Below are 24,311 nucleotides of genomic sequence, written 5' to 3'. Positions count from 1 at the left end.
GTGGGGACTCCTGGAAGGGGCAGGGAGGGGCGTGGGCAGCCAGCAATCTAACTACTGGTTCACTTGAACTGGCCCGAACCGGCTGAATCCCAGCATTGATCAATGTTCATAGAGAGCAAACCTCACTCACTTCTAAGCACTGATGATGTTACCTAGACAGGCGATGAAATGTCTGCAAGAAAAAAACCACCAAGGACCCCACTGTGCTACAAATATCTTCTACAGGTAGTCCTCTAGGTAGTCCTACAAGTAGAAATTTTGGGTTCCATTGTGGTCCTAGATGGATAAATACCGAACATGGATGGAGAGCAACAATTTTAAGGCCGTGATGGCGAACCTATGGCACACATGCCAGAGGTGGCACAAAGAGCATTCTCTGTGGGCCACGTGTGCCATTGCCAGCTCGTCTTCGCGGGTGCCAGAGCACTCAAAAACGGCCTGAAAACAGCCAAAAATGCCCTAAAAACAGGTAGTTTTTTGCGCCGTTTTTCAGGTCAAAAATGGCCCTAAAACAGCCTGAAAACAGCCCGAAAATGGCCTGAAAAACAGCCTGAAAATGGCCCAAAAAATTACCTGAAAATGGCCCGAAAAACAACCTGAAAACGGCCCAAAAAACAACCTGAAAACATCCCAAACAACACCCTGAAAACAGCCTGAAAATGGCCCGAAAAACCTGAAAACGGCCCAAAAAAAACAGCCTGAAAACAGCCCGAAATAAAAGATTCCCCTCCGCCAGATTCCCCCATTCTTAATTCTTGTTTGTTTCTTCATTGGTTCTCACCTTGTCCCACTTGTTGGCAATGTCGTGATGGGAAAGGGTGGTGTAGGGGTTCAGGCCCGACAGCTTGATACCGTAGGTTTGGGCAATCTTTTGGATCTCGTTCTGAATGCCCAGGATGGCCATGCGCTCCTTGTCGGCCTCTGGCAGGGTGGCTTTGAACTGCTCGTGGGCTGTGATCAGGCTCTGAAGAGGAGAAGAAAGAGCTGCGGTCAGTGGAGGCCTAAAAGGGCCTGGAGGAACATGGGTGGCATTTTAGGAGCCGTGGTGGCGCAGTGGTTAGAATGCAGCATGGCAGGCTGACTCTGCCCACTGCCAGGAGTTCGGTTCTGATGGGGCTGGAGGTTGACTCAGACTTCTGTCCTTCTGAGGTTGGTAAAATGAGGACCCAGATTGTTGAGGGCAATAGGCTGACTCTGTAAGTCGCTTAGAGAGGGCTGTAAAAGCACCATGAAGTGGTGTATGTAAGTCTAAGTGTCATTGCTACCTCCTTCCTTCCTTCCTTCCTCTCTTCCTCCCTCCTTTCTTCCTTCCTTCCAGCACAGTGGTCAGAATGAAGTATTGCAGGCTAATTCTGCCCACTGTCAGCAGTTCAATCCTGACCAGCTCAAGGTTGACTCAGACTTCCATCTTTTCAAGGTCAGTAAAATGAGGACCCAGATTGGGGCAATAGGCTAACTCTGTAAACTGCTTAGAGGGCTGTAAAGCACTGCAAAGTGGTATATGTCTAAGTGCTATTGCTCCTTCCTTCCTTCCTAGTGGTTAGAATGCAGTATTGCAGGCTAACTCTGCCAACTGCCATCAGTTCGATCCTGACCGGCTCAAGGTTGACTAAGCTTTCCATCCTTCCGAGGTCAGTAAAATGGGGACCCCGATTGTTAGGGACAAGAGGCTGACTCTGTAAACCGCTTAGAGAGGGCTGTAAAGCACCATGAAGCAGTATAAGTCTAAGTGCTATTGCTATCCTGAGGCCGACCTGGATCTCCTCGATGCTGTGCACGATGAACATGTCCTGGAGATCCTCAATGGCTCCGTCCATCCAATTGTTGAATGGGGCGGCTCTCTTGGCAAACTCCAGGTACAGTTGATCGATGGTCTCCAGCAGCTTCTCCACCCGCTGGGCAAAAGGGGACAGAACGCCAGATGAAATTCCTGAGAGAAAGACGTCTTTCTGGTCCACACCTTCCCCCTCCCCCACCCCCAAACCCATGAGCCACATCCAAGGAAAGACCTTCAATGTTCCTGCGCCCATTTCTCACCTCCAGGGCATCCCTTCTCTTCTGGGTGAGCGTCCCCAAGGTATCCCATTGGTCACAAATGGCCTGGCAGCGGGAGTTGACGGAGGCTGCATCGTGGTAGTCCAGCTCACTGCAGGGATAAATCAGGAGTTTTTCAGACTCAAATCCTTTTTATTTTTCCAGGACATGAATGCATATGTGGAATGGATCATCTGGACCCTGTTTAGCATCTCACTGATAAGTCCGTCATTAACTGAGGAACCGCTCTTGCCTTTTGGAACATCTTGCTCCCAGGAGGGAGGTTGGCTCCCTTAAGACCTGGCTTTGCCAGTTGGTGTGGGGCTCCAATGGGGGAGTGTCCCACCAGAATAAGAGAATAACAGAGGTGGAAGGGAACTTGGAGGTCTTCTAGTCCAACTTCCTGCTCAAGCAGGAGACCGTAGACCATTCTGGACAAATAGTTGTCCAATCCCTTCTTAAAACCTCCGGTGTTGGGAGGACCCACAACTTCTGGAAACGATCAGTTTTCCCCACGGATTAAATGTCTCTGGACATTCTGTCATCCATCTCATGGTTGTCTCAAAGGTGCTTTTTTTCAAGAGGCAACTGGGCTTTCTGTTTTTTTCTTTGAAGACATTTTGCTTCTCATTAAAGAAACTTCTTCAGCTCTAGAAAAGCACCTTTGCGACTCCGCTGATTAACTGTTCTAACTAGAGGTGGTCGATAGATTAATAAGAGATCCCACCTCCCTCCCTGCTCATCCTATTCACTCCCCATCTTTTAGTTATAGTTGATCACCTGCATTTTTAAGGTGTTTTATTTTTTATTATATACATGTTTTTTGTATTACGAACGAAGGCGAACGTATGTGTCCCAGGATGATGTTGCAGGATCCAGTCTGGGTCAGCCAGAGGTATTGGCTTCCGAGTTTTCGAACTCGTGCTGGAGCCTGGAGAAGCTCCCTGAAGGTGGGCTCCAGCACGAGTTCGAAAGCTCAGAAGCCAAAACCTTTGGTCCTGGTGACCCGACCCAGATTGGATCCTGGTTTTTGTATTGTTTTATTCTTTTTAACACCGTAAGTCACCAAGAGTCACCTCGTGGGGAGATAAGCGGCAAACAAATGTAAGAAGTAAAATAAAATTAATGAATTAATCTCTGGTGGCCAAAAAAATGAGGCCGACCTAGCAAAAGGATGGCCGTTTTTTTTTTTCTTCAGGTGAATAGCATATGCCAAAAAGGAAGGGGGAAAAGACTAACAAAATTATTATTTCCATTTAATGAATACACGGAACAAGTATGATTATCTTCCAAATTTGCTTGTCAAACCCCCACCCCCACCCCAACTAGGATGTTTGCTGTCTGAGATACAAATTGAAATTAAGTTCTGGGAGCAAGTTGTTATTCCAGCTTGTTCTTGTACATAAATTCAGCTCCTTTGGAACAAAGCCCAGGGCCTTTTATTATGACCTCAGACCCAACCCAGGCACTGGGAAAGCCAGTTTGGTCTAGTGATTAAGACACCAGGTTAGAAACTAGGAGACCGTGCATCCTTAGGCACGGAAGCCAGCTGGGTGACTTTGGCCCACTACACGCGGTTGTTGTTGTGCGGAAAACAGGAGAAAGAAGGCGTGTTTGCATATGTTTGCCGCCTTGAGTTGCTTACGAAAATAATAACTTATTGCCTTATCAATTCTGTGTACACACACACACAAACCCACGCTATCTTACTTGATTTTATCTTATTTGTTCCTACTTTTAATCCGGCGTTTCTCAACCTTTAGCAACTTTAAGATGTTGCTTTGTGGGAGTCAAATTCCGTGTATCTTAAAGTTGCCTAAGTTGAGGAGCATGGTTTTAATCAGGTTCACAAATACATATTTTCTTTTTCCTTTTAGTTTGGCCTTTGACCAGAAAAACAAACAAACAAACAAAAAAACATACATACATATGTGTATATCTGTGGGGGATGATGTTAGCCTGTCAACTGTCGCAATTTGCTGTCTTGTCCATGACCTTGTGGTCAGCCCGGTTTGTTCCTCATTAATCCTATCTGTTATAGTTTGAGACAGCCCTGCCAGGTTGCTGTGTGTTTGGTCAGGACTGACTATGCCTTCGCAGGCTGAGTCTGCATGCTCAGAGGTGGGGGGAGGGTGCCATTGGTCTCCGCTACCTCATGGAAAGCTGTCTCTGCTCATCCTGCAGGGTCTTTCCTGGTGTCTCAAAGCCTGGTAGGCCGGTGGCCATTGATTAATGGCATATAAAGGCAGAGATCTCTGTAATGGTAGTTTAATACTCTGACGATGTCAGCAGATGGCTGACAAAAGCTTAGTAGAATAAAATTTTAAATTATTTTAGTTCCAGAGTTCGCAGAATGTCTGTTTCTTTCTTTACAAATATACCTGGAACTCATATTTTTAGAATAGTTTATAATATGTATGTATGTATGTATGTATGTATGTATGTATGTATGTATATGTATATACATTTTTATGTGTATATAGATTATAGACATAATGTATATCAAGCAGGGGACTGGACCAGAATATCTCCAAGGTCCCTTCCAACTGTATTATTCTATATAAGAGCCATGGTGGTGCAGTGGTCAGAATGCACTATTGCAGGCTAACTCACTGCCCACTGCCAGAAGTTCGATCCTGACTGACTCAAGGTTGGCTCAGCCTTCCATCCTTCCCAGGTTGGTAAAATGAGGACCCAGATTATTGGGGACAATTTGCTGACTCTGTAAACAGCTTAGAGAGGGCTTTAAAGCACTGTGAAGCGGCATATAAGTCTAAGTACTATTGCTATATGTATATACATTATTCCTCTCTTTGGTGGGCAGATCCCCAAGTCATTTAGAGGCTTCATGCAATGTTGGGCTTCAGGCTTGGGGCAGCCAGCCTAGTAGGTAGAATTGGGGAGCAGAACTGATGATGCAAGGTGCTTGCGTTTCTCCATAAGGCTGCTGCCAGCTTGTTGACACCTACTTGAGCTCCTGAGCGATGGCCGCAATTTGCTCCACGCGGTCCTGGTGGGCAGCCAGGTCACTCTCAAAGGCCTCGTGCTTGCGCATCAGTGCCCGGATCTCATAGAGTGTGGCTGATTCGTAGTCCTTCTGGGACAGCATCTCTTCCTTCCCTGGGGGTGGGGGGGAGAGGAAGCAGAGGGGAGCTAAAGGTCCAGCTGAGGGGAGGGGGCTGGAGGTTGATCGAGAGCATCTCTGTATAAATGGGGCAGAGTACCCTCCCCTCAGTGTGACTGTAGAGTCCCACATCAAACCAGATTGTGACCGGCTGTAAACAGGGCATTTACGGGTCCAGTGTCTGATTTTTGAAAATTACATGATGCTGTGCTACAATGATTAGATGGCGTAGACATTGGTATTTGAACATAGAACTCCTTTTGACATTTATATTTTATTGTATTTTGCTCACCTAGGTGAAATGTTAATATATAATGCTAGTCCATGTATCATCATCATCATTGTTTAATGACCCCATAATCCCTTGTGGGTTGGAGTGTGGGCAACTGAATGGAGCTGAGTGTTTGCTGGCCGGATGCCCTTCCTGATGCCAATGAGGAGTTTTTGTTCAGCAAATATATTCTCACTGTATCTGCCTCTACCTAGGATCAAACTCATAGCCTCGTGATTGTGAGGCGAGAGCCCCACCTCTAGGCCACCGCACCACTCCAATGCTAGCCCATGTATGTTATGCCTAAATCCGGGGTCTGTAACCTTAAACACTCAAAGAGCCATTTGGACCTCTTCCCCACAGAAAAGAAAACAGCAGGAGCCACAAAACCCTTCCCGTGCCTGACTATTTCTTGAGCGGCCACAAAACTAGCATATGTAGTTGAATTAAATGTTCTGTTTTCTTCTGAAACTTTTCTTTTCTTGGATTTATCCATGGTTGGCCTACTGGGGGTTGAAAAGCTCAATAAATCATGTGCCGGCGGGGTGTCTCACATTGGCGATTGTGATGCATATTTTGAGTGACAGGGAGCCTCAGCAGAGGGATGAAAGAGCCATGTGCAGCTCCAGAGTCGCAGGTTGCTGACCCCTGGCCTAAATAAACAAACAGGAGCAGAGAAGGGGATTCTGTTGGGGTCTCCGCAGATACCTCTGGTCCAATTCTCGTGCAGACTGGCCTTCTGCTTGAACTTCTCAGCCAGGTGGTCCAGACGCTCCAGGCGCCTGATCTCCGTCAGCAGCCATTCTTCGTATCCTTTCTCAACTTGTTCCAGACCTTTCCAGGCATTGGCAATGTCCTGTGGGCACGGGGGCGGGAGGGGGGAGAGACAACCTCAGCCAGGTGGGTCCTGGCCACACTTGCTACCGATCAGCCACCTTCAGAAATCCTCCTGCATCCCTTCACACTCCCAATGATGTCTTTTACAAAGCGACACCTGTATATCTCCCATTACATCTGCCTATCCCATCCGGTCAGGCAGGGAAGGTATGCTGCAGACCCCATCAGTTAAAGAACTCCAATTAGGGGGGGTCCAGGAAATGAGTCTTCTCTGAGCCATTGCCCCTGTCCTGTAAAATATCCCACCCTGCCCCCAGGAAAGACAGGCCTTCCAGAAAAGAATGAAAATATGGCTCTGCAGTCTTGAATGGGGAGCCCAGAGCAGCATGCAGCCCAGGGGCTGGCTAGTGCCCCGAGAACCCTCCCTTCGCCTTTGAATTAATTTTTAAAAAGTGTTTTAAGTACCCTTGCCTCTTTTATTTTATTTTTTTATAACTTTAATATATTGTCTTTATATGTCATAATTTATTGTATACTGTCCAGAGTCCCTCTGTTAAGGGAGATGGGCAGTTTAAAAATGTGATTGATCAATGTCACCTCGGAGTGACCTGATTGTAGTCTTCCAATATTTGAGGGGCCACCACAAAGAGGGGGTCAAGCTATTTTCCAAACCTGCAGGCAGAACAAGAAGCAATGGATGGAAAAAATCAAGGAGAGAAGCAACTTGGAACTAAGGAGAAACTTCAAAACAATGAGGACAATTAACCAGTGGAACAACTTGCCACCAGAAGATGTGAGTGCTCCAACACTGGAAATTTTTAGATGAGATTGGACCGCCATTTTGTCTGAAACGTTATAGGGTTTCCTGACTGAGAAGGAGGTTGGACTAGAAGACCTCCAAGGTTCCTTCCAACTCTGTTATTCAGTTAATTAAACAAATTTTTGGAAAACTAAGTCACCAGAGACTTAGAGTTTAGCTCCAAAGAGGAGCAGAAGGTCGTAAGGAGATCTCATACCCTCCTCTTAATCTCTGTTGAATAAACACTTTAAAACATTTTTGGGCTACAAGAAGAGAAGCTAGTCTTAATTCCTGTTCTTTTGAAGTCAATAATTTATTTTCTTTTCAGTGGGTGAACCGAGAGCAAGTAAGCAATTGATTAAAATATGCAACAGCTTTCTCGGCTCTCTGCCTAACAAATGGGTGAGGGAAGGACTTTATTTTTCATGTATGTTTATCATTTTGCTAACATTTATCTTTTTTTAAAATGTTGACTAAAGATATGATTTGAAAGGGTATTTTTAGTTGTTTAGTAGATGGCAATCTGTCTTCATTTCTATTTTTTTTATAAGGTTCATATGCTGCTCAGTAAGATAACATTATGGATTCAGCTCAAGATCGTGAGAACAAGGTAAATTCAAAGAGAGAAGTAATCCATTAATTTTTTTAAAATGTACAACAAGAAACGAATCCTTAGCAACTCAGTGCCAAAAATAGAGATTTTTTAAACCACAAAGCCTCTGTTACTTAGAAGGTCAGGGTGAACAAATCTTGACTTAATGACAAAAGAGTGTAAGGATAATGACAAGCAAATCTCTCTGAGAAAATGCTTTTAATGAGCTGTTTTAATGAAGTGCGTTAATAGCAGCAAGTTCTCTGGCATCAGTTAATAAACCTGCAAGGCCAATTCTGGGGAAAAAACAAACCTGCAGTGTTGAAAGTGTTTTTATAGATGTTACATTTGAGAATTCTCTATTGAGGATAGTTTTTCAAAAATCAAGGAATTTTTGCTTGCGTGCAAAAGGTCAAATTACCATGTAAGCTTCATGTTTGTTGTTTTTTATCATTTCCCTTCCTTTTCTGGCCTGTAAAAAATCTGCTAAACAGGCCTTTTTGGAGGTAAGAGGTAGACCTATATTTATGAAATACTTTCTTTTCTCAGAAAGTGGCATGGCCTTAAGCCTGATTAGCTTTTCAACACTTGGAAACCTTTAAAGCAAGGTTACCTAATCCGGGCAACTTTAAGACCCATGGACGTCAACTCCCAGAATTCTGAGAATTGAAGTCCACAAGTCTTAAAGTTCCCAAGGTTGAGAAACCCTGTTTTAACATTTTAATTGTCTAATTTAATTAAAAATAGGATGTATTCCACTAGATAGGGATGTCTTCAAGGGATATCACCCACAGACTTATCTTGAAATAGAAACCAACAAAAAGAAAGGAAGGAAGGAAGGAAGGAACTCCTTCAGACATTTTCACAGGCACGACGAAACAGTGGAAGTGCAGGATGGATGCTCGGGACAGATGTTTTTGGGGAAAACCTGTGGCCTCAAATGTGAACCCCAGCCCCCCCACACCTTGTAGGGCTCCCCCTATTTCTGCTCCTTGACTTACAGAGACCATCTTCCCCTCGGAGGGCATGAAGGCTGGACGGTTGCTGAGGCGCAGCTTGGTTTGCAAGGTGTTGAAGTTGATCTCCAGCTGGCATTTCTCCTGGACGCGGGGAGGTTTGTGCACGCGGCGGTAGTCTCGGAAGTCCTCCAGCTTGCGTTGCATGGCGGCCATGTTCTTCTCCGGCACCCGGTTCTCCAGCCATGGGATGGTGCGGCGGATCCATTCCAGCAGCTGCCCAGGAGAAAGAGGATTGGTCATATCTGGGGGCTTCAGGAACCACCGTTAGCTCAAATTTCCTTTTGGGGCATCTCTCTCTTTCTAGCCATCTTCTTCTTCTTCTTCTTTTCTCTCTCTCTCTCTCTCTCTCTCTCTCTCTCTCTCTCTCTCTCTCTCTCTGTGTCTATCTATCTCTATCTACTGTGTTTCCCCAAAAATAAGACCGTGTCTTATATTTTTTTGAACCCCGAAATAAGCGCTTGACCTTATTTTCGGGGAGGTCTTATTATTTTGGGGCGCGTGGAACAAGACGGGGCTCCTCTTGCCGTCTTACCTGATTTCCAGCTCTGCGTTTAAATATTTTCGGGGAGGGCTTATTTTCGGGGGATGCTTATTTTAGCGCATGCGCTCAAAAACCCAATTGGGTTTATTATCTATCTATCTATCTATCTATCTATCTATCTATCTATCTATCTATCTATCTATCTATCATCTTTCTCTCATCTATATCTATCTATCATCTCTCTCTCATCTATATCTATCCATCCATTTATCTAATCCATCCATCCATCCATCCATCTAATCTATCTATCTATCATCTATCTCTCTAGCCATCTCACTGTCTCCATCTCTCCCTCCCCCCCCTCCCTTTCTTTGTCTCTCTTTGCACCTCACCTTTATTACTTATACAAATAAGTCAAGGAGATGAACATATCCAACATTATCTCCTATTTTCCCCACAACAACCCTGTGAGGTGGGTTGGGCTGAGAGAGAAGGACTGGCTCAAAGTCACCCAGCTGGCTTCCATTCCTAAGGCAGAACTAGAACTCCTTGTTTCCTGGTGATTGGCCCAAAGTCACCCAACCAGCTTTCGTAGCTAAGGTGAGATTTGAATTCATGGCTTCCTGCCTTTATTTGTTAAAATACATATTTGCACAAGGATGTTACGGTTTTAATCCAAAATCAGAAACCAGTGTTGGGAGAGAAATCAATGTTCAGTCCTGACTTATTTTCAACAATCCTCAAGATTAGTGTTCTTCCTCTTTCCTTTTGCCTTAAGGGAAACCTATCAAATTTGGGGCATTAGTCTGCCTTTGCACCAAGGAAAAGAAATGTTAGGAGCCAATGGGGACCCACATCCTTTGCTGTGTCTATCATCCCTCCCCTCCTATGGACTTGCTATAATGTTTTCAAGCTCTGCTCTAACAGCTTACAACTCTCAGGCCTGTAATATGCAAACCGGAGGAAAAGATTCGATCTGATCTAAAATAAAGGGAAACTCTGACGTTGTGGACCGCGGTTTATTGTTTTGCTCTCCTGCTCGAGCAGGGGGTTGGACTAGAAGACCTCCAAGGTCCCTTCTGTTACTCTGCACTCCTCACCTCCTTTCTAATACCCTCTCCCCAATCAGGATATTAACATATCAGATCCTCCCCCCTGGTTCTTGCTCCCATCCTGGCTATCGGATAGAATTAAATCGCTGCTGCCATCTTGGAAAGAGGAAGAGATGAAGAGCAGAATTAAAATGCGCCTGGTTCTAGAACTTTCCCTACGGGGAATTTAAGATGCACGTTACCTCACTGGCCAGCTTTTCATACTCCTGCATCAGTTTCTCATTCTCTTGATTGACAGCCAGCACTTTGCAGATCCTATTGGCTGCTGTCTCAGCCTGAAAGCAAAGGGGGGGGGGGAAGCAAACATGATTTATAACATACCATAAAAAATATTCTCTCTCCCTCTGCCCCCTCCCCCAGGAGATAGGGAGAAAGGAACACCGTGAGTTTTTCTACTTCCCTTGTATGCCAAACATAAACGCCTCTAGAAAAAATTATCTTTAACTGAAAGATAACAAAGCAAAACGGTTTATGGTATTTTTAAAGTAATTAGGCAACCTCCTAAATCGGGACTGAATTCTGCAAAAGCCCCAGAAAATGACATTGAGGGAAAGAGTTACAGGTAGTCCTCGACTTATAACAGTTCATTTAGTGACCGTTCGAACTTACAACGGCACTGAAAAAAAGGGACTTATGACCATTTTTGACACTTACGACCGTTGCAGCATCCCCGTAGTCACTCAGATGCTTGGCAACTGACTCATATTTACGACGGTCGCAGTGTCCCAGGGTCAGGCGATCCCCTTTTGTGACCTTCTGACAAGTAAAGTCACCGGAGGAGCCAGATTCACTTCACAAACGTGGCATGGAAAGTGGTAAAAGGGGCAAAACTCACTTTACAAATTTCTCACTTAGCAACATAAATCCTGGGCTCAATTGTGGTCATAAGTTGAGGATTACGTGTGTGTGTGGTTGTTTGTTTGTTTTTTTTTCTATCGAGACACCTGGTCTACCCCAATATGGGAAGGAGCATCCTGCGTCCCTTTCGCCTTTCAGCTCCAATCCAGGAGCCCTCAAGCAGTCGCATTCACAACAAACCATTTTACACTGAATTTTATATTTCGCTGATAAAGAAAGCTGATCAAGCTGATGAAGGGAGAACTTGTGGCTCAGAGGTTAATACAACTGCCTAACATGCAGGCAGCCCAAGTTTGAATCCAAGTAAGGGTATGGCTAGCTGATGAGAGCTAAATAGCTTGAAATAGATCTATACTGGTCTCCCTTTATTTCTTTATCAGCGAAATATAAAATTATATGTATATGTATGTATATATGTATATATACACACAAACACACATTAATTTGGCATAAACATGCCTCCTATAAAGTTAAATGCCTAAAGAAGAAACGTGATTTTTACCTGCTCTGCACCAGCAAAAGCATGATAGAAACAAGAAACGTATGTCATGATGGCTTTCTCATCCGGTTTGGGAGTGTTGACAATATCTGCAGAGAGGAATCAGGAAAAGAAGCAGATGATGGAAGCGGCACAGGTAGAAGCATTTCCTTTTCAGAAGATTTGCCCCTCAGCCAATCCAGCACTTACTCCGATAAGAATAACAATAGCACTTGGACTTATATACCGCTTCACAGTGTTTCACAGCCCTCTCTAAGCGGTTTACAGAGTCAGCCTCTTTCCTCCAACAATCTGGGTCCTCATTTTACCCACCTCGGAAGGACGGGAGGTTGAGTCGACCCTAAACCTGATGAGATTTGAACTGCCAAATTGCAGGCAGCCGGCAGTCAGCAGAAGTAGTCTGCAGGACTGCACTCTAACCACTGCACTACCGCGACTCAGAAAGCTTGATAACGCTAGAGAGCAAGTGAGCGGGAATGCAGATGTGTTCTCTTCACCTGCTCTCCGGTGAACATGTTCACCTGCCCACAGGAGCACCCCCAACTTACTCTGCTCCAGTCCAATCTAGTGGTGGGATTCAAATTTTTTTACTACCGGTTCTGTGGGTGTGGCTTGGTGGGCGTGGCAGGGGAAGGATACTGCAAAATCCCCATTCCCACCCAACTCTAGGGGAAGGATGCTGCAAAATCCCCATTCCCACCCCGCTCCAGGGGAAGGTTATTGCAAAATCCCTATTCCCACCCCACTCCAGGGGAAGGATACTGTAAAATCTCCATTCCCTCCCCACTCCAGGGGAAGGATACTGCAAAATCTCCATTCCCTCCCCACTCCAGGGGAAGGATACTGCAAAATCCCTATTCCCACCCCACTCCAGGGGAAGGATACTGCAAAATTTCCATTCCCACCCCACTCCAGGGGAAGGATACTGCAAAATCTCCATTCCCACCCCACTCCAGGGGAAAGATACTGTAAAATCCCCATTCCCACCCCACTCCAGGGAGGAAATCCCCATCAGCTGGGACTCGGGAGGCAGAGAATAGATGGGGGCGGGGCCAGAACTACTCAAAATTTCCGCTACCGGTTCTCCAGAACTGGTATATATCTGAATATCACCTCTAGGTCCAATCCTACGTTTTTAAACCACATTGAGGTTTCTCTTACCTTCCGCATCCAGCATCTTGGGGATATCCAGATATTTCTCGGCCACCTCAAAAGCTGTATTGAGGTTCCCAATGGGATCATCCTAGGGAAGAGATGGACAGAATTATCCTATAGGAGTTTTCAACTGTGAGAAAAGGGAGCTGGCTAGGTTAGAGGGAGGGAGGGAGGGAGGGGGGAGGGAACAAGGTAGACATCTCCTAACCAAGGTTGCATGTTCATGGAAAAAATCACTGGGGAGATAGGAATCTGCCCCATACTAGATTCTGAGCCCGTCTAGCATGGTAGTATCCATCAAGCACCGAGGAAATTGGGGAATTCAAGCAGTTCAAATGCGTATAAAGATTCATTGCAAGCTTAAGCTCTCTACAAGAACCTGAGCTACTAACGGTCAAAGCAAATTGGTGGTAGGTAAGAGTCAAAGGAATTCAAGGTTTGGCTGTGTTTAGATCTCTTGTGGACACTCAGGGACTCGTGACTGATGACGTGTTTCACCCCTCCCTCGGGCTCATCTCCTACAGTATCTCTTCTATCTAGCAGAGGCTCTCCAAAGCTGAAATAGTGAAAGTTCAAACTATGCTGAGTCTTTGAATAGGATGGGCCAAATCCTGAACTTGAGCCAGTCTTCATGCAAAGCTGAATCTTAACTATACAGTTACTTAATCTAGTAATAATCATAATGGAGGCCAGGGGAGTATAGTGCATCTTTATGCTTAAACCACTATGCATGCATTGGTGGAAAGATAAGATGGATGGCAATAGCAGTAGCACTTAAGACTTATATACCACTTCACGGTGCTTTACAGCCCTCTCTAAGTGGTTTATAGAGTCAGCCATTTGCCCCCAACAATCTGGGTCCTCATGTTACCGACGGTAGGATGGAAGGCTGAGACAACCTCAGGATTGAATTGCTGGCAGTGGGCAGAGTTAGTCTGCAATACTGCATTCTAACCACTGTGCCACCACGGCTGATCTGAGTTGCAAAAATCTGCACAAGCCCCTCAACTGTTTCATGTTGTAAGCCCCCCAGAGTTGTCTCGAAGTGAGACGGGCAGCAAACAAATCAAAATCAGATCAGATCAATATAGCCTTGCCTTTTTCTTAAAAAATTATGCATTGCTTGGATATAAAGAGAAGCGGGGCTTCAATCACGCAGCCATGGCTGCCATTTTGACTTTTTTTTTATACCCATCCTTGTGGCATGTTGATGGGATGGTTGGGGGGGATGTTAGGAAGAGATGAGGACAAGCCCAGAAGCTGCCTTAAAGCAGAGGAGGGGAAGAAAGAGGCAGCCAGAAGAGTGAGAAACAAAGAGCCACACTTGGTCTACAAGGAAAGCCCATCACCTTTCTCAGCTTGGCGTAGTCAATGAGGTCGGGACGGTGCCGATGGATCAGGGCGCAGAGTGCCAGGCCATCCTTCCAGCTGATGGAAAGGAACATTGGGAAAGAAGGAAGATTGAGTGAGTGTGAGATGCATTCAACTGAAGCCAGAGACCTCCCTCCCCATACAGATAGTCCTCGACTTACAATCTTTCATTTAGTGACTGTTTGAAGATATAATGGCACTGGAAAAAGGGACTTATGACTGTTATTTTACACGTACAACCGTTGCAGCATGCCTAGGGTCGCATGATCAAAATTTAAGTGCTTGGCTCATATTTGTGACGGTTGCAGTGACCCGGGATCACGTGATCCCCTTTTGTGACCTTCTAATGAGCAAAGTCCATGGGGAAGCAAGATTCACTTAACAACTGGGTTACTAACTTATCAACTGCAGCAATTCGCTTAACAACTTTGGCAAGAAAGGTCATAAAATGGAGCAAAATTCATTTAACAAAGGTCTCGCTTAACAACAGAAAGTTTTGGGCTCCATTGTGGCTGTAAGCCAAGGACTACCCGTAGTTTCCATTCCAGATCGGTCACAATAGCTTAATGATTTATTTCCCCACCATTCCTGTAATTTGTTATTGTGGTTTTGCCCTGAAGTCTTTTGCCTTTCTCTAAATTATGGCATTCCACAAAGCTTTTTGATACAGGTAGTTCTCAAGTTATGACTTGAGATGGAGCCTGCCCATCATGGTTGTAGTTTATGACCGCTGTAAAATGGGATGGTCATATGACTGACCTGATTTTTACGATGGCGGCAAGACCATTGTAAAATGGGGTGATGTGATTGTGGGTTGGTGAAAACAGCTGAAAACTGGCATCGTTGCCGAAGGCTTAAAGTGCAGTGATGTGAACACAGGTGAGATCCGAACCTTGGAACTTCAAATCCAGGTTGTAAATATCACCCACTCACCCCAGGTAGGTCCATCAGAACCTTGGCTGGTCTTAAATCAAGGATTACCTGTATATGCTACTGTTTGGGCTACAATGAATAATTCTGCTTAAAGATTGGGTTTGTTCTTAAGAGAGGACGGTGTTCTTGTCAGCCATAAAATTAAATGCGAGCCGGCAGCGTAATGCAGTTGCTAAAATGGCGAATGCTCTCAGGAGCACACAGTCATTCCATTCTGCCCCGGAAAGACCTCACTTAAAATACCGTGTCCAATTTTGGAGCCTGCCATTCAAAAAATGACAATGATGAATTGGAGCGAGTTCAGAAGAAAGCTATCCAGAGGATGAAAAGTCCAGAACCCAAGTCCTCTAGGAGGATTAGTTGAAAGACTTTGGACATGTCTGGCCTACGGAGGAGGTGACGAAGGGGAGATATGATAGCAGTCTTCACATAACTGAAAAGCTAGAAGAAGGTATTTATATTACAGTGTTCTCTGTTGCCCTGGAGGGCAGCCGAAACCTCTGGGTTAAAATTACAAAGAGGGAGATTCAACTAAACATCAGGAGGAACTTTGTGATTGCGAGCACTGGGGGAAAAGGTTGCCATGTGATGGGATAGTGCAGGGGTCTGCAACCTTAAACACTCAAAGAGCCATTTGGACCTGTTTGGAAAAGAAAACACCAGGAGTCACAAAACTCTTCCCGTGCCTGACTATTTTCTTGAGCATCCACAAAACTAGCATATGTAGTTGAATTAAAACATTCTGTTTTCTTCTGAAACTTTTCTTTTCTTGGATTTATCCATGGTTGGCCTACTGGGGATTGAAAAGCTCAATAAATCCTGTGCCGGTGGGTGTCGCACACTGGCAGTTGTGATGCATATTTTGAATGACAGGGAGTCACAGCAGAGGGGTGAAAGAGACACATGTGGCTCCAGAGCCGCAGGTTGCTGACCCCTGGGCTAGTGAATTCCTTAATTCTTAGTTAGTTCTTAGTTCTAATCAAGGAGCAACCCAACCTTAGTTCTAGGTTGGTTCTCTCCTTGTTTCGTTTCCATCCGTTGCTTTTTTGTCCTGTCTTCAGGTGTTTTGGGTCAACCTATCCTCTAAAGTGCCTTAAGGCAGGACAAGAAGCAATGGATGGAAGCTAATCAAGGAGAGAAGCAACCTGGAACTAAGGAGGAATCTCCTGACAGGGAGAACAATTCATCAGTAGAACGGCTTGCCACCAGAAGTTGTGGGTGCTCCATCACTCGAGGTTTTTACAAAAGGATTAGACAGCCATTTTTCTGAAACAGCATAGGGTTTCCTGCCTGAGCACAGGGTTGGACTAGAAGATCTCCAAGGTCCCTTCCAACTCTGTTTCTGTTAATTCAGCAATACTAAGTCTGGATCTTTGGGGTACCTAATGTGGAAGTTCTGCACATTGACGTTCCGGTAGGGAGCAGTCTTCCTCTGGCACCACAGCAGCAGCCCCTCCTTGGCTGAAGTTTCTGGAAGAGAAAAGAAGGAAGAGGAAGACCCCCTCAGGCTTAAGCCAGCCATGACATAAACTCTACATTTCCAATAAGCTTCTCTGCATTTATTATATTAGGAAAGAAGTTTTGAATCAGTTCTATCTTCTCTGACTGGCAGGGTCCCTGAATCTGGAACCTCTTTTGTCTAATCCTTGACTTGAGCACAGGAATGTGCCCTCGGCCAAGCACGTTCGTTTTTCATCTAAGCCCGAGGTCTCCAAACTTGGCAACTTTAAGACTTGTGGACTTCAACTCCCAGAATTCCTCAGCCAGCTTTGTTGGCTGAGGAATTCTGGGAGTTGAAGTCCACAAGTCTTAAAGTTACCATGTTTGGAGACCCCCTAATCTAAGTTTAGCCCCCTTTGACGGTTCTCCATCCGCATTATCTCCTTAAAAATGAACAACCTTCTGCATGCAAACCAGAAGTTCTACTTCTGAGCCAATCTCAGTTCTAAAAGGATTACAGAGTGTGTTCGTTGCTTTGTGATTATTGATTATTTATTTACGCCACCTAAATAACTCATTATTTGAGTTAGGGCAGTTTTATAAATGTTGTCAATAAAAAAAAAGAAGAGAAAGAAACAAGATTGGCCCGTCAAATCCAGCACTGCTTGCTCTGGTTGGCAGTGGCTTGCCAGATCTGTTACTAAAAACCTCCATTCCTTTCCTCTTTTAAGCTGAGGTGCTGGGAATTAGAACTAGGAAAGTTGGGGAATGAACCATGGGTGAGCTTCAAAAATTTTACCAAGGGGTTCTCTGCCCGGTTGCTGGGTGGGCGTGGCCATGGTGGGTGTGGCCTAGTCGGCCTCCTGCACCATGGTGGGGAGGGCGTTTTTGGCCTCCCCGGGTTCCGGAGGCTTTTCTCGCGCCTCCGGGAGGGCGGAGGTCCTCTGGAGACTGGAAACGGGTCCATTTCCGGCCTTCCCGAACTTCCGGTAGACCCATTTTTCGCCCTCCCTGAGCCTCTGAGTGTGCCCTGCACTTACCTGCATCCAAAACGGGACTTCTGGGAGGGGAGGGGTGGGCGGGGCCTGCCAGGAGTGGGATTTGAGGGTTCTCCAAACTGCACAGAATCTTAGCTAGAAGTTCTCCCGAACCCCTGCAAACCCCCAGCAGCCCACCCCTAGAATGAACTGAGGAATGGTGCCAACTTTGAAAGCAGATTTCAAGGAAGGGCTTCTTGAGTTTCATGCTTACCTTCCACTGAGATGTCCTGGATAGCGAATCGGAGGATGATTGTCCAGATCATACCCAGAGTCATCTTCAGGTTTCCGTCCACAATTTCTGGAACAGAAGCAGGTAAGGAGCATAAATAGTGATGAATGTAGAAAAGGCAAGCTGAGAGCCGCAGGTATATAATCTTTGCAGCATCCCCATGAACATGTGATCAAAATGGTTGACAACTGGATTCCTATTTATGACGGCCGCAGTGTCCCCCGGGGTCACACAATCCCCTTTTGCGACCTTCCTGACAAGCAAAGTCAATGGTTGAAGCCAAAATTCACTTAACCACCAGGTTACTAACTTATCAGCTGCAATGATTCACTTCAACAACTGGGACAAGAAAGGTCGTAAAACGGGGCAAAACTCACTTTAACAAATGTCTCACTTAGCAACAGAAACGTTGGGCTCAATTGTGGTCATAAATCAAGGACTACCTGTACTTGCTATGTGCCAGAAGGAGATATTTCTCACTTCATTTCCAGAGAGTAGAGAAAGAAAATACCCTCCCTTCGTAAAGTTACTTACCCTCAGCTCCAATGGATACCAGTTTGACCCCCTTACTGGAAATGAAGTCCAGGGCCTTGTTGACGTTGGCAATTTTGTGGAAACGCATCTTGCCCTTGTCTGGCTTTGGCAACCGCTCACCTTGTGAAGAAAGAGAAGGTACAGTGGAGGTAGAAAGAGAAGGATTGTGATACACACACAAACACACACCCACTATGCCAGCACTTACAGGCACTCCTGATCCAAAACCCAAAACTCCCTCAACTTGCACACACTAGTGTGTGTCTGCTTCTTGCATGAGGACTGTAGAGGAGTGTGACTCATAGAACATAGAATAATAGGGTGGGAAGGGACCATGAAGATCTTCTAGACCAGTGATGGTGAATCTTTTAGACACAGAGTACCCAAACTACACGCACGCACATGCCCAACACACATACCCGCTGACATGTTCATGCATGCAGACATGCACACATGCAAGAACATGCACACATGCGCAGCAGAGACCCAAAGACCAGCTGGCCGGCGGGAGGCGGGGCATGCCAACACTGGCAGCGTGGCAAGAGGTAAATTTAATAATAAATAAATAAATAAATAAATAAATAAATAAATAAATGAATGAATGAATGAATGAATGAATGAATGAATGAATGAATAAATAAAGAGGTAAGATCTTTTTCTGTTTCGTCGTTTGCAGGGAAACAGAAGCTTACGAAAGAAACGCCATGGAGATCTGACCTGGGGTGACAGCGCACGTGCCATCAGAGAGGGCTCTGCATGCCACCTCTGGCATGCGTGCCATAGGTTCACCATCACGATTCTAGACCAACCTCCTGTTCAAGCATCCTGGACAAATGTTTGTCCAAGCACTTCTTGAAAACCTCCAGTGATGGAGCAACCATAACTTCTGGAGGAAAGTCGTTCCACTGGTTAATTGTTCTCACTGTCAGGAAATTTTTTCTTAGTTCTAGGTTGCTTCTAAACTTGATTAATTTTCATCTTCTTCTTGTCTTCTTCTTCTTCTTCAGGTTTTTTGGAGAATAGGTTGACCCCCTCTTCTTTGTGGTAGCCCCTCAAATATTGGAAGACTGCTATCTTGTTATCCCTAATACTTCCCTTCTTTGACTAGATATAACTTGTTCCCTCAGTCAGTCCTAGGTCAAAATGTAGATCACATCGTGACCGTCTGTAAGCTGACGGCATATATCTGATTTTTTAAAATATAAACGATGCTATGCTTCAATGGTTAGATGGCCTAGAGTTGGTATTTGAATATAGATCTTTTTAATATTTGTGTTTTATTGTGTTCTATTAATCTAGCTGAAATGTTAAAATATATTGCTAGTCTACATATAAGCTACAACTCTCCTTTAAACTGTAAACTCCTGTTTCCACCACTCTCTGCTGCTTGGGGGCTGCCCCCCACCCCCACCTCCCGACATCAGCATTCTCCTACCTGAAATCACCTCTAATAAGAGCATGAGTTTAAGGCCATTCCGAAAGTCGTCTTCAATATTCTCAATCTGTGTCCCAGCCTTCCGCAAGTGGGAATTGCACCAAGCTGTAAATGTCTGTTGGGTTGGGAGGGATTGGGGTGGTGGGGGGGCGAGAAATACAGCAGAAGTCAGTATGGAATATTTGGCTGTCACAAGTACCCACTGAATAACTAGTTTCCAGAGAGAGAGAGAGAGAGCAGTTTTGTTAAGTTTACACACAAAAAAAATTCTTAAACATTTATCGCAGCATAAGATTTTGTGGTCTGCAGTTTCATTCATCAAATTCATTTATTTGTTTCTTTGTATCCTATTTTTATTTTATTTTTTTACAAATAACAAGGCAGCAACTGTATCCAACTCACCTTCCTCCTCCTATTTTCCCCACAACAACAACAACCCTGTGAGATGGGTAGGGCTAAGAGAGAGAGAGAGGCACTGGCCCAAAGTCACCCAGCTGGACTAAACTAGAACTCACCAACTTCTGATGATTGGTTCAGAGTTACCCAGCCAGATTTCATGTATAGGGTGGAACTAGAATTCACTGTCTCCTGGTGATTGGCTGAAAGTCCTCAGTGGGCTTTCATACCAAAGGCAGGACTAGAACTGGAATTCATTCATCAAATCCATCCATCATTTCTATCTATCTATCTATCTATCTATCTATCTATCTATCTATCTATCTATCTACCTACCTACCTACCTACCTACCTACCTACCAACCAACCAACCAACCAACCATCCATCCTCTCTCTCTCTCTCTCTCTCTCTCTCTCTCTCTCTCTCTCTCTCTCTCTCTCTCTCTCTCTCTCTCTCTCTTCCTTTGGGGGGATGAAACAAACCTCTCAAAGATTGCATTATTTTTGGCAACCGGGCATCTCTTGGGCAAGGTGTAGTCGCGGGCAAATCCTTTCAACCCAGAAGCACCCTTCGGCTACCCTTTGTAGGTCCTTCTGGCACGAATATGCACGGGTGGATGGATCCCACCTATATATATATATTTTTTTTGCAAATAACTCAAGGCAGCAAACACCAACATACCTTCCTCTTCCTATTTCCCCCACAACAACCCTGTGAGGCAGTTTGGGCTGCACAGAGAATTAGCAAGAGCAATAGATATTTTCACGGTAGATGCCTACAACAACTCGTGTCCCTGATTGTATACCTGAGAAAGAAAATCAGATATGGACCACTCTCCGCCAGGGCACATGTCAACGAAAGCCCCCTTCAGATGCTGCTATGAAAGGAAGCTCTGTTGGGTTGGCGAGATGGGGGAGAAATACAGCAAAAGCCAGTATGGAGTATTTGGCTGTTATTCAGTATCCACTGAAGAACTAGTTTCCAGAGAGATAACAGCTTTGTTAGGTTTACAGACAAAAAAAATCCTTAAAACATTTATCACTATGGGGCTAACACTAAGGCCAAATCAGCGAATCCGAGGGCCAAAAGGGACATTCTTGCCAATGAGTCCAGCAAACTCCCAAGCACCTGCTTGGGACAGGAGCCCAAATCAAGAGCCCTCCAACAGGTGGCTGTCTAGTTCCTGAGATGGCTACTCTTAAGGGCACAGGTTAAAGAATGCAATGCAACCGCTGCCTTTATAACATGATCTACTACCGCACAGCTCGGCACAGGCGTTGCAACTGTGAGAGAAGCAGGCAGGATCTGAAAGGTCATGTGCGTTTTGTCATTTCTGTTTATAGTATAAGCACCTGCCACAAGGTACCCGTAACACAACTTGGGGGGGGGGAGAAGCAAGAAGTCAGGCAGCTCCTGATGAGGCTGGATTTTTTTTTTTTTTGTACCTCCATGTACAATTTCGCAATGTACCAAATGTGGGAATGCTGTATGATAACGCAGCACAGTCCACCGAACCTGGCTGACTTTTCATTTTGCGGTGCCGTTTGCCTTTTATTTTAACGGAGAATGTAAGCAGCGTGCAGCAGACTTCTGCAACTCTGCAGGACTAAAAATAATCCTCACAGCTGTGTACGTACACAGACTGAAAAAATAGCCTGAAAAAAATAGATATCCCTATACAAGGGGTCTGCAACCTTAAACATTCAGCCATTTGGACCCGTTTCCCACAGAAAAGAAAACACCGGGAGCCACAAAAACCCTTCCCGTGCCTGACTATTTCTTGAGCGGCCACAAGACTAGCATATGTAGTTGAATTAAACATTGTTTTTTTCTGAAACTTTTCTTTTCTTGGATTTATCCATGGTTGGCCTACTGGGGGTTGAAAAGCTCAATAAATCGCGTGTCAGTGGGTGTCGCTTGTGACACATATTTTGAGTGACAGGGAGCTGCAGGTTGTCGACCCCTGCCCTATACCTTCGTAGGAGAAAGCGAAGATAAATGGGGAATTAGATTATGGCAGAACTCTCATTAAGTACATTGGAGGATTTGAAATATATGGAAGAGAGAGCAACACGTCCCATGGATTGTGTGAAGGAACCCACTCTGCATCTATAGAAGGAAAGACCGCTCGCAGGCTTGAGGTCCTACCCTCTTAACATTTTGAAGTTCTGTTGTCAATCAATGCTGACAATACCAGGTAAAATAGTTTAATAACTGGATGTGATCTAAGAATACTTCCTAAGTTCCACATATGCTCCAGGTTCCAGCCTCTTTTGGACACAGAAACTAACTGGGTGACTTTGGGCCAATCACCTTGTTAGATTAACCTACATCTCAGGGTTGTTGTAGGGGGGAAAAATGAGAGGAAGAAACACTGTTTGCTATTTTGAGCTCCTGATACACATATAATGAACCAATAAACAAAATATTAAATCGCAAATGAAGGAGAAAATACATGTCCCAGGATAATGTTGCAGGATGCAATCTGGGTCGGTCCAGAAAGAAATTCCCGGCAGATGGGCTTCAGCACGAGCCCGAAAGCTCAGAAGATAAAACCTCTGGTCCTGGTGACCGACCCAGATTGCATTCTGCAAAATATTAAATAAACAGTGATGAGAAATATTCTTTTTTTTTTTTTGAAGACACAAAGGGGCGATGGATTGAATCAAAACAAACAATTGTTTTTTAATCAGGGAAACCTGGTCTATCCCAAATATTTATTTATTTTATTTATTTGTCAAGAACGTATAGGTAATATATATAAGTATAAGCATGAATTGAATACATAAAATAGATACAAATAGAGGAAAAATTAGGACAGGGACGGTAGGCACGCTGGTGCGCTTAGGCATGCCCCTTACAGACCTCTTAGGAATGGGGTGAGGTCAACAGTAGACAGTCTTAGGTTAAAATTTTGGGGGTTTGGGGATGAAACCAGAGTCAGGTAATGTATTCCAGGCATTGACCACTCTGTTGCTGAAGTCTTATTTTCTGCAATCATGGGCTGGGATGGAGCATACTGCTTCCACTTTCGCCTTTCAGCCCCAATCCAGGAGTCTTTGCAGGCAGTCGCTTTCGCAACAAACGTGTGTGTGTGTGTGTGTGTGTGTGTGTGTGTGTGTGTTAAATTTATATTTACCGACAAAGAAATTAAGCAAGACTAGTATAGATCTATTTCAAGCTATTTAGCTCTCGTCTAAAGCAAATAATAGTGAACTGGATGGAAGAGAAGCATTTCAGGTTTTATCTCTTTGAATTTATATTAAAGAGATTATATTTTAAAAAAGAAATCCAGGGAAGTCATGACTTGGAGAAGGGACATGTGAATTTAACAGATAGAGCAGCAACATTGTGGGGCGATCAGCACCTTGAGCCAATTGGATTTCTTTGTCCTCTCCTGGCCCCCCAGGCCTGGCCAAATTTAGATCTGGTTTAAAGGGCCTGCAATGAAGCCAGCTGCATGTAATTCCCTGAGTCTGCAGAAGATCTTTATGGTTGGCCTCCTGGAGCCAAGGGGATGGGAAGGTGTGGGATACCGGGAGAGCTGAGCCAACTTAAAAGTGGTAAGCTTGTCCGTACTGTAAAGAGGTAGTCCTCAATTTACAACAGTTCATTGAGCAACCGTTCAAAGTTACAGCAGCACTGAAAAAATGACTTATGACCATTTTTTCACGCTTGGGGCCGTTTGCAGGATCCCCATGGTCACGGGATCAAAATTCAGATGCTTGGCAAATAACTCGCAAGGGAGCCCAATGTTTCTGTTGTTAAGCGAGATATTTGTTAAGTGAATTTTGCCCTGTTTTACGAACTTTCTCGCCACAGCTGTTAAGTGAATCACTGCGCTTGGTAAGTTAGTAACATGGTTGTTAAGTGAATTTGGCTTCTCCGTTGACCTTTGCTTCTCAGGAAATCGCAAAAGGGGATCATGTGACTCCGGGACACTGAGACCGTCATAAATATGAGTCGGTTGCCAAGCACGATCCAGTGACCGTGGGGATGTTGGTATGGTCAAAAGTGTGGAAAAATTGTGATAAGTCGCTTTTTTCCAGTACTGTTGTGACTTTGAACGATCACTAAATGAACTGTTTTAAACTGAGGACTATCTGTATATCTCTAAGTGGATGAGGGTAAACAGCTTTCCTTTCAATTAT

The 24,311-nt window shown here is 44.8% G+C and overlaps 1 protein-coding gene across 1 annotated transcript in view; it reads right to left on the bottom strand.

The window, feature by feature from the left end:
• The window catches only part of ACTN3 (actinin alpha 3), a 48,249-nt gene that overhangs the window by 6,671 nt on the left and 17,267 nt on the right, over positions 1–24,311 (bottom strand). The window contains exons 2-15 of the mRNA XM_070951206.1: positions 19,764–19,878; positions 18,329–18,448; positions 17,777–17,863; positions 16,468–16,555; positions 14,131–14,209; positions 12,788–12,869; positions 11,630–11,715; positions 10,452–10,544; positions 8,659–8,889; positions 6,138–6,285; positions 5,004–5,154; positions 2,038–2,146; positions 1,755–1,895; positions 782–964 (exon numbers count right to left, since the gene is read on the bottom strand). Of these exons, the coding sequence (XP_070807307.1) occupies positions 782–964; positions 1,755–1,895; positions 2,038–2,146; positions 5,004–5,154; positions 6,138–6,285; positions 8,659–8,889; positions 10,452–10,544; positions 11,630–11,715; positions 12,788–12,869; positions 14,131–14,209; positions 16,468–16,555; positions 17,777–17,863; positions 18,329–18,448; positions 19,764–19,878 (1,713 nt within the window). The remainder of the gene's footprint in view (positions 1–781; positions 965–1,754; positions 1,896–2,037; positions 2,147–5,003; positions 5,155–6,137; positions 6,286–8,658; positions 8,890–10,451; positions 10,545–11,629; positions 11,716–12,787; positions 12,870–14,130; positions 14,210–16,467; positions 16,556–17,776; positions 17,864–18,328; positions 18,449–19,763; positions 19,879–24,311) is intronic.

Source organism: Pituophis catenifer, unplaced genomic scaffold, assembly GCF_029215685.1.
Source record: "Pituophis catenifer annectens isolate HBS135680 unplaced genomic scaffold, rPitCat1.0.hap2 SCAF_10, whole genome shotgun sequence".
NCBI lineage: Eukaryota > Metazoa > Chordata > Lepidosauria > Squamata > Colubridae > Pituophis > Pituophis catenifer.
Note: the sequence above shows the minus strand (reverse complement) of the source record. Positions and strands in the feature narration are given on the sequence as shown.